This window comes from Falco biarmicus, chromosome 6, assembly GCF_023638135.1.
Source record: "Falco biarmicus isolate bFalBia1 chromosome 6, bFalBia1.pri, whole genome shotgun sequence".
Classification (NCBI taxonomy): domain Eukaryota; kingdom Metazoa; phylum Chordata; class Aves; order Falconiformes; family Falconidae; genus Falco; species Falco biarmicus.
Genome location: NC_079293.1, coordinates 39,049,784 through 39,061,962, shown reverse-complemented (window position 1 = coordinate 39,061,962; position 12,179 = coordinate 39,049,784). Strand labels below are relative to the sequence as shown.

The 12,179-nt window shown below is 42.3% G+C and overlaps 1 protein-coding gene across 3 annotated transcripts in view; it reads right to left on the bottom strand.

Annotated features, from left to right (window-relative positions):
* RPS6KA2 (ribosomal protein S6 kinase A2) overlaps positions 1-12,179 on the bottom strand; it is a 321,508-nt gene that overhangs the window by 17,194 nt on the left and 292,135 nt on the right. For all 3 annotated transcript variants that reach the window (XM_056344105.1, XM_056344107.1, XM_056344106.1), the window contains 2 exons: positions 1,971-2,060; positions 333-491 (listed from right to left, as the gene is read on the bottom strand). In XM_056344105.1, coding sequence (XP_056200080.1) covers positions 333-491; positions 1,971-2,060 — 249 coding nt within the window. The remainder of the gene's footprint in view (positions 1-332; positions 492-1,970; positions 2,061-12,179) is intronic.

Below are 12,179 nucleotides of genomic sequence, written 5' to 3'. Positions count from 1 at the left end.
TTTGGAATTCTGTTAAAAGATCAGGTACTGCAACAGTGACTGTGATAAAAAGTAAAAAAGCAGTATCTCATCAAGGTACGTGAACTTGAAAATCAGTGTAGTTTGGGAGTGAAGATAACCCTTCAACATACTGCAGTTCAGTTGGGAAAGGAGTGAAGAGCCCGTGAACCTATTTCACAAACCAAATGGAATTATAAATATGGAGAAAGATTTTTTTTGGGGGGGGAGAAAAAGGTATATAGATTTCAGAGAAGACAAATCACAGCTATTTGCTTTTTCTGTAAGTCAGATTTTAACAAGGTTGAGCAGACAGCCAATAAAGCAGTGCTTACACCCTGAGAGTGCAGGTAGTCCACAGTCCTGGTGATGGTGCACAGCACCGCACTGGCCTCCCGCTCTGAGAAACACTTCTGCCGAAGAATGCGGTCCAGGAGCTCACCTCCCCGCATCAGCTCCATCACAAGGTACACGTATTTCCCATCATCATAGACCTGGAAGAGCAGTAGAATAAATGTTTATTTTGGACTCGTTAACTTGGTAAAGGTTGGTCCTTTAATCACAGTGTTGGCTTGCTTATGTGAGATGTTGGAAGAAGAAAATGTCAGCTAATGTGCGGGAAATGTGCTTATTACACGTAACAACAAAAAAGGCAACTTTATAAAATTACTTTACCATTACTTTTTTCTTGTATCTGTAGCAACTCACTGATTTGTCCACACAGAAATGTAGCTTTCCTGATCTGCTATCTTGTCAGCAGAGTAGACTAAGCTGCTGAAAGCAGCACCACCTCACACAGCCTGAAATGTCTGCTGGCTTTCACTCAAGCCTCCTTCTCAGTAGTGTTTTCTCTTTCCACTTCTAAATGGTAACATTTGCCATTTCAAATATCAATATTTCCCTTTGAGTCATGATCAGCTAAATGAACTGTATTATTCTGTTGGCCAAGACCTCTTCCAATGACATTATATAGTTTATATTTGCAATTCTGGTGAATATATTGTTGACATCAGCCACAAGATGTATTTACCTTCAGCGTCAATTGCAAGGGGTGAGATATTTTTTGTCTAAATTGGAAGACAGCCCCTTTCATGTCATAATCCTTTATCTAGACTGCAATAACAGGCGGTGTTATAGTCATCAATGCTAAATGTTTTTGGAAAGGAATATGATACCTCTTTTGCATTGATTTTAAGATACTCTTTTAACAGGAAATGAATTAGGTGAGACTTTCCTAAGGGCATGCGATTAGAAATTTTTTGTACACTTCTCTAAGGTCTGAACCATAACATACTGGCCACTGACACCAGGAGGATTTTGTTCTGTAAACTCTGAATCTGGCATGATGTGGACAATCCTAGGTGAGGCTGCAGGCAGCGTAAGTAAAGCATCTCTGACTAAAGGTTGTTACTGCACCCAAGCATTGCAAAGGCTGTTCTTCGTATGAAATGCTGAAGAAAGATGCCTTCGTATCTTCTCAGGCTGCTTCAGTAGAATGTGCCAGGCTCCCTGGCATTAAAACACTGTCAGGGGAAAGAAACCCTAGAGACTTTGTGAGCTGTCCTCTTCCCAACAATGCAGATACCACAAGCTGCATGGGAGCGGGTGCTGCTCGTGAAAGCGTGTCCCCTGCCCACCAGCACACTGTGTGCGCAGAGGCTTGCTCCCAAACACCCAGCCAGGGAGATCTCGCTTCTGAAAAGTGCTGCAAAACCAAACACATTTTGTTGTTCTCCAGCACTGTACCCCTTTGGTTTTATTATAGTTGGTTAGACAGTAACTGAAGAATCTATAACCTGACTGGTCTTTCAACTGCTATCCAGCAATTTAAGTCACTTTTTTCCCCCTTTATTTCAATGGGTCTGGTTTTAGCTCTGACCTTCAAGCGAAGAATTTTCCAGACATGAACTAGAAGGTGACCCTGACCATAAGGTGAAAATCTTTTAATGCTGAAGTGCTCAAAGACTACTCACATCTTTAAGGGTAATGATGTTTGGATGCTGTCCATATCGCAAGAGGATCTCAATTTCTTCAGAGGGATCTCTCTTGCTCTTATCAATTATCTGGAATAAATGAAGCACAGTATAGTAAGATATCAGCTAGCAGCACTAAACACAAACCAAGCAATTTCTATAGTTTAAACAAATCAATATTTAAAAATCTTCTATTAATCATAACTGTAGGAAAGAACAGCTCAAACCCTGTGCAAATGACAGCCAAGCTGATTATATGCTAAAACCAGATAGAGCAATAATTTAGATTCTGGAGGCGTAGGCCCTCTTTTTGATGCCTATAGTTTTGTTTGCCCATAAATAATGGCAGTTAAAAGAAGCGTCATTTATAAATCAAACAACCTGGAGAGTTTTAAAATACTAACAGTTTTAAAATGACCTCTTTGATGTAAAAAATGGATATGTTCATAATATTGGCATATGCTCATACATCTGCTGATAAATTAATGGAAATGACTTATCGGGTGGGTTTGTCAGAAATGAAAATGTGTAGACATTTACTGTCAGAGAAGATCTGAGTTGAAGCTATTGGTATCACTTGGCTCTTCAGGCCATGCTGTTGTGATGAACAAGAGAGCGGCCAGGGATGGCATTTGGCCACGTAACCAAACTCTTCCCATTCCTAAGCTAAAGAGAAATCTGTTTTATATATCACTTCTTTGTATTCATCATCTTTTGCTTTAGCAAAGAATATAGTGAGACATTAAAACTTTATAGTTTTATAGCAGCAGATCTCAGAAAAACATGACACCTCTTGCTTAGAGAGCATTACTGCATGGAAAGGCTGCTCTTCGGATGGCACTTCTCAAATGCTAGAGAACAGCAGTAAGAAATCATGCCAAAATACTGTACTCCTATGAGTTTTCAGTAGAATGAGTCTTTTGCCGTTCCCTGTGCAGTTGCATTTGAGATTCCAAAATACTGAGACCTCGCTTGGATTATTTTATAGCTAATTTTTGTTTCATATTTATCATTTAAATCTGTGAAGGGAGAAACATTAATCAGTACTCTCAACTAGGCAAATGATCAAAGCTCTTTGATTGACATCCCAAATACAGGTAATAGGAGCACTGATGAGAAGTGCCATCCTCAGAGGTTTCATAGTTGCCATGACTGGCATGCATTTGCAGTGATAATGACGTTGCAATGCAGTTGTCCATGGTTGAGGTATGCATTTGAAGCCATATCAGTGTTTTGATTTTGAATTAATAGCAGCGTGACAAGTGAAAGTGCAACAGGGGGCTGATGCAGGTAGATGGCTGTTGTCTACATTTGAATAAACAAAAGAAAAACCTCAAAAACAGGTGAGTGGAAAAAATTCTACTAGCATTTTCTCCTTAGAATACTGTTGTTCTCCCTGTTTAGTCAAGACATTCTGAAAAAGCCAGTGAAACCCTGATTGAATGACTCCTCATAAATACAACCACAGTGACTGAATGTGTCCCACTCAGCCAATAACTCTAACATATAAAAACATCCTCAGGGCCACTTCCTTGGCTAAACTAATATAGCTCTTGTAAAGTTAATGGAGTTACGCACATGTGCGCCTGTTAGGATCTGCCTGCCTTGTACAAACCAGCACAATTTACTGCAGCAAGTATTACTACCAATATGTAAAGTACTACTGTCACTACGGCACTGTAGCAAGCAGTATATTCCAGATTCCTTTTTTCTTGTATTTTCCTGTCAAAGGAAATATCCAGAGCTGTGGAAAATTTTAAGTAACTATTAATAATGCAGGACTAGAAATGTATATATATGGCCTGCAAAAAATGCAAACCAAAAATATTCTCAGCTATTGACAAAAACCTCGAAATAACATAACCTGAAGCAGTCTGCTACTGATTTGGTAGCAACAGCAGCAGATGATGTGTAATGCTTCTAATTCACAATATGCTATATAAATCACAAGACAGTCCTCCTAAATATGCATGCTTTTTGCTTTAATGTGTGCACAAGCTGCAATACAGTGATTAAATGGACAAGCTGCTCCAAACCACACAACAAGCCATTTACAGAGCTGTGAAGGGACCTGCTAAATTCCTCTCAGCGGTCTGGTTGGGCAGACCAGAACAATTTTTTTCCCTCCACGGTGGGAGACTGTCACCCTGACGGTACCTCTTTTCAGTGTCCCTGTGGCTTACCCTTGGCCCACGACTAATAAAGTAGCAAAGGAGGTAGCTGCTCTGACTTTAGCAGAAATCTCTCTTCAGTTCGACTGGCTGCAGTACGCACACTTGCATTAGTCACGTGCTGCAATGGCCACAGAAGCTCCTTACCCCATTCTTCTGGTCATACCCCATTCTCCTGGTCTTCCAGGAGCCTTCAGAAAATGTTTTGGTGTGTTGTTAAAACGCACACCAGACTTTCCAAAGAGGGAAGCTGCCATGTCAGTATGGTTCGGCTGGTGGTTGCTGCCTCCTGTTGTGCCCCGAGGTGTTCTCATCACAACACGAGGTGCTGCATCCCCAGAACATCTGCAAATCTTGCCCCAGCCTAGTGCCAAAATGATCTGCAGTAAAATGCAGGCCCAGGGCTCCTTACTGAACACAGGAGCTAAGGAAGATGCACCATGGGCTCCCAGCGATATTCACAAGTAGTTCTGATGTTCTCAACAAGTATCAGATTAAATGATTTTGTAAGTGAAAAGGAGTGGTTTCACTAGACAGGTGTTATAAGCACTTTTTGTGCAGCTGTACTTTCTGATTTTCAGTGTGTTTCTGTATATAACACGGAGGAAAAGCATGCTCTGAGCACCTTGTGCAGACACAGCAGGAGGGAGGCAGGATGGATGCAGCCCCAGCATGGCTCCCTCTGCTCTCGCCAGCCAGCTGCCCAGACTGCTTGGCCTCCTGGCAAAAGCACAGGGCTTCTGCCACGCTTGTGCAGTAACCACGTGCTTCTCCAGACAGCAACACACACGCTTCTGGGCACAAGAGTCCAAAATCACCGTGGAACACCTGGTCCACAATCCTACATGCTTATCTACACACACATCTCCCTTCCTGGATGGGTCAATGCCAAGATATATGAAGCAGCCACGACTGTAATTTGAAAAGCGTTCACCAAGTCAGACTTAGAAATTGTCAGAGAAGGTGAGGGAGACATTACAAAGTCTATCTTGAGGTTGTACTCTGCCTCCTGGAAACACACCAAGGTGCTCTTCTTGCTAGTCCTTTTCAGGGGGCACCTGGCAATCATCTGCTGGCTCCTCGGGGCTATGCTGCCACTGCATTGAGTGCTGGTGCCCCCCCCCCCCCCCCCCCCCCCAGGATCTCCTCGGGTGGGGAAAGAAATGCGCTTTCCAGAGGGCTTTGACTGGCAGTGAGCCATTACCAGAGCAGACATCCATACCAGGCACTTGGCTCTCCATTTCGGTGTTACTGTTCCTGCTTTGGAGTTTAATTAGCTCTAATTTTTGAAGATCAACTCTATTGACAGCCTGTGTATGGAGAGGTTTTAGGTTTGTCCGCAGAATTCAGTCAGTGTAGATTGTGTAGACCAGACCACAGCATATGTGGCACTTCCCACTCAACGGATGTAGCAGTTAGGTATGGTCCTCAAATTAATCTTAGGACCCATTTGCCCAGAGAGACCCCACAAGGATAGCCTGTTGTTGGCTACCCTTCTTCAATGAGGACCAAAGGCTCTGGATTCTTTCCTACCTATATACTGGAATCTACAATGCTAAAACCAGAAAAAACCATTAAATGTTACAGATTTGGATACAGGAACTGCCATACTCTCCTCAGACTTCCTACCTGAGACCACACATGGCCACAGCATGTGACACAGTGTCTGCTCTTGCTCAGAATGAATACTATCAGTTAATTTTTTTGCTATCTAGTAGCTTTCAAGCTCTACTGCTGGATGCTGGCAAGATAAATATGTCTTTCTGAATTTTAGATAGGCAATGACACTCCTAAACCCTCATTAAAGGCTGAGCAAAACTATGCAATGTCTAAATATTTCATGTAGTAACAAAGAGCATTTGCTATCCTGGTCACTGTTTCCTCTGAGACATTGTGTTTTGCCTGAAGACAGACTCTTCCCTGTTCCTCTCTGTGACAGCCTGTGAACCTCCTGCAGCTTTTCCTGTGCAAGGAACGCTGTCTTTTCTTTAGCAAGCTCATTCTGAGTTGAACTCAACTAAAATGTATACACAAACATCCTCTGTTACAGAATGAAGGGAAGATTTTCTCTGCTACTAGTGCGGAGGTTTAGTATGTAATTATGCTACTTTTCTGTTTATCTCTGTAGATGTGTGATGAAACGCACCAACCCAGAAAGCCATCATATTGTATAATTAACTTAACTGAAAAGGTAACGAGTTCTGTTGTACTTTGGCACATAAGAGCCATGAAGCACAGACGTATTCTGCTGTCCTTCAGAAAAATAAGAAACTGAGCCATACAACAAAATAGACTTTTCTCTATGTATTGGACACCCAGGGATTGCTTAGAAACTCATCAGTAGACGAAACAATTCCAGAGTAAAATGGTTCCAACACATGCAGTAGTGTCCTTTGTTCTAATAGGGGACTTGTGTGTTCTTTGACTATCACATCCTTTGCGTATTTCACTATCTGAAAGAAAAGGTGCCTTTTCTTCTGCAGAATTTAGGGTAAGAACCTCATGATATTTTTAAAATGAGTTGAGCTCCATCACAGGGCAATACTGAACTCCTCTATCAAGGGAGAAAGGATCAGAAGAGAATATTTTCAAAATCCTGATTAATGCATTTGGCCAGTTTTTACAGGTCTTTTTACAAGTCTTTTGCATGGGAAAAAACCCCACCAGATTCTCCCTTACTAGAGAGTTTTCAATGTTTTTACCCTTGCCAGAGTGGACTGATGAGTATGAAGGAGTGTATCAGTCCAGTTCTGTGTGGGTAAAGCCTTGCTGAAATCGGTGTACCAACTATATAGACAGTATATATTTATATCTGCTTGTTGCAGCTTTGTGAAGGTATTCATATGCCCTCTGACTGTGTAGATAATTTTCTTCTGGATTTAGTTATTCCATTAGCAGATGTTACAGTTCTCAGCTGTTTGATACCATCCACCAGCTGGGACTTACAGCCTTCACAGCCCTGCCAAAGAAACGGTATGTGTGAGCACTCCCTAATCTGCTTTCACAGAATTAGCCCTGTTAATACAAATTGCACTTTCAAGCAGCCAAAATTAACCTGGGTGACCTTGCATGAGGAAGACGGCTGTGCTTCTCACATGGAGTTCTCCATCACTACAGTTGTGAGACTGGAAAAAGGCAAGAGGTAGGAGGTGACAATTTAACTGCCTTTGCTGTCTGGAAAATGAACAGCCTAAAAGAAAGGTTGAGAGAAAAGCAACAGAGTGAGAAAGAAGGCAGAAAAGAAACAGGATATGCACTGATGGGAAGAGCAATGATACAGGCCTGACGAGAAAGGATGGGGCTCTGGCCAGGCTACGCTGGAGCTAGCAGTGAGGAGACTGCGGCCTGTCGTTGGGTCTCCCTGTGCTGGGGAGAAAGGACTTTGTGCATCTTCAATGAACAAAAAAGACTGCAGTCAAACATTTCCTTGGGTCTGACTTGATTTTTTGCCCTGAAGGGCAACAGTAGCCATCTCCCTTCTTGGCAAAGCTAAGTGTGCCTGATCCTGGTGCTGTGGTTTAACCCCTGATGTTGTGGTATGTGCCACTACCACGGACTGCAGCAACAAGCCTTCATTTTGTTTTAGTGGATTTATTCCACAGCCAGAACCACAAACATCGGGAAGCATTAAAGGTACACCCTGCAGCATGGGCATGGATACAAAGTAGGTTGTGGGGCTCTGACTGAGGAGCTCTAACGGGTCACGCTGCGGAGGGGCATAAGGGCTCTTTTTGCTCCTGGTCCCAAATGGGACCAGCATCTGCCTTGTCTTCAACTGCCCCAAGTGACCCTTCCTGACAGCTGAAACTGAGATACAAGAGTGTAAACTGGCAGCTGACCTACTGATACAGCCCTAATCTGCTGCTCTGGCTACAGCAACAGAAAGTCCAGCAGAAGGTCAGGGCAGACACCTGGGCACTGCGATACCTTAAACGGCCACAGCCAAGGCTGCCAGTGTGTTTAGGCAGCAGGCGTAGGTAAAGCTCCTTTTGACCAGAGCCAGAGAACTTACGATGACTTTGTGGAAAAAAAACATGGAGGAGGAAGAGAGCTTTATACACTTTTTAAAGCTGCTTCGTTTTCTATTACATACTTCAAAGTTTTTTTCTAAAGCCTATCCAGAGTGCAAGCATGGGTTAATCACATTTAAGAAGAGATTCATATAATACAGTGTGGTGCGATGTCCCTGTAGCCATACTTTCCTTTTCTGGGTGGGGAGGGATGTGCAAAGGGAGAATTAATTTTGCGTCCCTTTGTACATTAAGTCTATGCCATATCTATGATATATTTGAAAATTCAGGGCACCACTGGTAGAACTGACTATAGGTGGGATTTGCATCTCTTCTGAAGCAAGGAGGTGCAACAGCATGCACAGATTTTAACATGACAGTTGCATCTACAATATTAATTCCAATGAAAGTGTCAGAGATAGAGTTCTGCAGTTCTGTGCCACTGGAAAATGTACAGGTTTCCCCTTCAGTAATATTTCCTTATCTAAAAATAAGCCCTATTCATGCCAAGCATCTGTTTTAATTTCGTTCCTTTTTCGATGTCAAATTACTCAAGCAGGATGAAAATTATTGCAGAAAGGCTAATATTATTTAAAAGGATATGGTATAATTTTGCATTTAAGATGTCTCCAAGGAGAACTATTCCAAGCCTAATAGTTTCTGAGGGACTATTTGCTGGGCTATTAGTTTTGATTAGCTCCAGAAATTCATTCCCCCTATCCATGCTTAAATCTTCTAGAAAAATAGTGAAATGACTATTAAGAGAAACGGGCCTAATTAGCAATACTTTTCTGAAATAAGGACTGGCCATCAGATCAAACCGTGCAGGTAAGACATTAAACTTTCCGCACACAGAGCATGCCCACTCTCTGCAACTGTTTGCTGACTTTGTACTCCTAAACTGTCAGCTGGAACTGCAGTACTTATTAATTAGTGTTTATACAGTAGCACACGTTTTCTAAGCAATGCAGAAACATTAACAAATCTGTTTCAATAGCACCTGGGTAGCATAAAAGCTCATTTTAGAGAGACGTCTGCAGTTTTGGAGGCAGAATAGCTTGGTGGGAAAGGCTCTGCACTGCCTTTTAGCCTGCTCTGCTCAGCCCTAGCACACGTCCTTGGTTCAGACTGATGAGTTTTCAGTCCATAAAATGACTGCAGTGCTACTCCCACCTTCTTTCAGAAAAAGCTTCAGGGGATGGAAACCAGTATATCAGATTCAGATCCTATAAAAGGGAAAAATTATTACATCAATATGGAAGACAAATACAAGAAACACAGTTTAAATGGCCACAAAAGAGAAACAGAGCCACAAAGGACCAAATTCTGTCCAAAATACTTAGGTATTTGGCAAGCAAGCTAGAGAAGAGAAACAAGATATTACTAAGCTGTAGGAAAACTGCCTGATCCTAGGTCTCAGAAAAGGTCTAGTTAGCAGTGAGAAATACCATCATCTCACATTCTTCAGAGGCTCAGCCACACCAAGGAGAGAGGTACTGAGAGATTCATGACCAAATGGGAAGGAGGCTGCAGGAATCCATATGCCAGAGGGGATGTACAGCCACTGCACATCTAAGATTTGCTCTGAAGCTGAGTTTAAGAGATGGTCTGCACACATTTCTGTATTCCTGTCTGCCTCCTCTGTTATTTTGTTAAAACTTAAGCAATGCTTAATCCCATTTACCCAAAAAGTCACCAGCCAGCAATGGCTCTCACTCCTACAAAGAACCTTGCTGCTTACAGAAGTGCTCAAGGCACTCCTGGCCCTCTGCCTTGCCTTCTTCTCCCAAGTCCTTCAAGCAGAGCCCAGTACGCTGTACTGGCCCATCCTTTCTGAAGCGGTAGCTGCAGGCTCCTGCCTGTTCAAGCAGTGCCTCCTTTGGAGGACTGACTTATTTCTATGGGCAGAAATCCGAACACACTCAAATGAGAACAACAGAAAAGTAAGACTCACTGAAGTTTTGCAGGTATTTGACTAAACCCAAATCTTTAAAACTGAGGACAGCATGTAAAATATGCTACATTGCCTCCTGCTGTGGTGAGTGAAATTGTACACAGTGGCTGTGTTGCAGTGTGGAAGTTGGGCCTTGGATAAAGTTGTTTGAAATGGAAAAACCAAGAAAGCCTTCAAAAATACTCTCACAACCAGACATAAGATCCTCATAGACAATTTTCTCCACCACTCCTTCGCTACCTCATCCATTTTACTATAAATAATTTAATCTTTCCATCATATCTAGATGACACCCATCCCTACTGTTTGTAATCATTCTTGCTGTATCCACCATGTATCCCAGTTGTAGTCTAGGGCTCTTCATGCTGCTTTATTTGCAGAGTGCTCTGGAGAACAGCCCTCCCTATGCAGATCCAAAGAAGCACAGAGATTTGTGCCTAACTCTGCTCTGAAGCGTGTATCTCCTACATGGCGACCTATAGCCCACTGACTCTGGTGCCATACTACCAGCTCAAGTATCCTTCAGACAGTGGAAAACGTCTTTTACTGAAGTGTCTGGACAACAGGATTTCCTGAATCCCAGCTTTATAAAGCAAATTTCATGGGAGAACATGGTGTTTTCTGTGGTTTATCAAAGTAAGGACAGGTCTTATACCTCTGACCCTATATTTTGTAAGGCTGTATTTCCATTAATATGACAGATCAGGCTGTTTTGTGTGTGAGGGGGAGGACGTCTTGGTCACCTCCTTGAAGAGTCTGTTTTACCAACTGCTGTCACCATCAGACTTTTTTTTTTCTGAAACTCCCTTTTTTAGCTTCAAGACATTCTGCCTTTAGCAGCCAAATGGTTGCCATCCATCATTTATATCACCTTACAGATATTTATAGATTTGATTGCATCCCACTGGACTCGTCTGTCTTACATCATATATATTTGTAGCTCTCTTGATAGATTTTGCCTTGTAATTCTTGCATATTTTCTGCTATAGACTTTTTCTAATTTGTTTATATGCTATCTTAAACCATGAACAGCAAAATAGCACATGGTCCCACAGGGTTTAATAGTCCTACTCAGGTACTGCAGGCAATTATATGCAGGCATGTTAGTAAGACAGAAATCCATAGATTTGTTTTTCTATTTTATTAATAAAACTTTAACTATGCTAGCAATAAATTTATGCAATGCTTGTCTGATGCTGGTATTAAAATCTTCATGTTTCCATCCTACGGATTAGTTGAGTATATTGAACAGCTTCATTACATACCATTCAGGAATGAAAATTTTAGGGGACACTGAAGTCAGAGATATTTTCTCAATAAAATATTGGAAAGTATCTTCCAGAATCATTAGTATGATCTTGCAGAGGCAAGAGATATGCTCTTCATAGATAATTTGATAAGCCATTTTGGGGAAGAGCAGACAGTTAAAGGCTTATGGAAGCCCAGTTATCACTGCCATTTCCCTTCAGCTGGGTAACGGGTTTTTTAATGAGGTCTTTTTACATCATGTCATGTTCTCCCTGATGCCCCCCAAGTGTGACACGTGATAAAGCCATACTCTCATCCATACAAACCACACTGTGACAGCCACCCAGCAAAATCAAGATGAGTTTGCATGACTAGGGACTGAATGAGAACTGAGACAGGACCTCGGCATCTGATCCATACCCATTCAGCCCATCCTCTCCCTTGCAGAGTCCTGTTACTGCTCTGCTCCAGCAGCAGGTAACTTCTGCTAAATTTCAAAGTTAAATTTAAAGGGGATGCATTTACCAGTGAGTCTGACCTGGAGATCTGTTCACATACCCTGGGGCCTGACTCCTGTACCATGTTCTCGTGCAGGCAGAGGGAGGAAAGTCTGGATGAACAGTGCATGGGTACCTGCTAGTGATGACAAGCTGGCAGGCTCAGGACCAAGGAATCTGAGGTTATCCAGCAAACTTTCCACTGACTTGCCTATTAAAATACTGATATATTTATCCGTGTTCCACCAGACACTAGGTACCTCCCAGACAGACAAAAATAGACATAATACCTCCCCTGAAAGTTTCACGGTCTGTTTCACTTCAGAGGA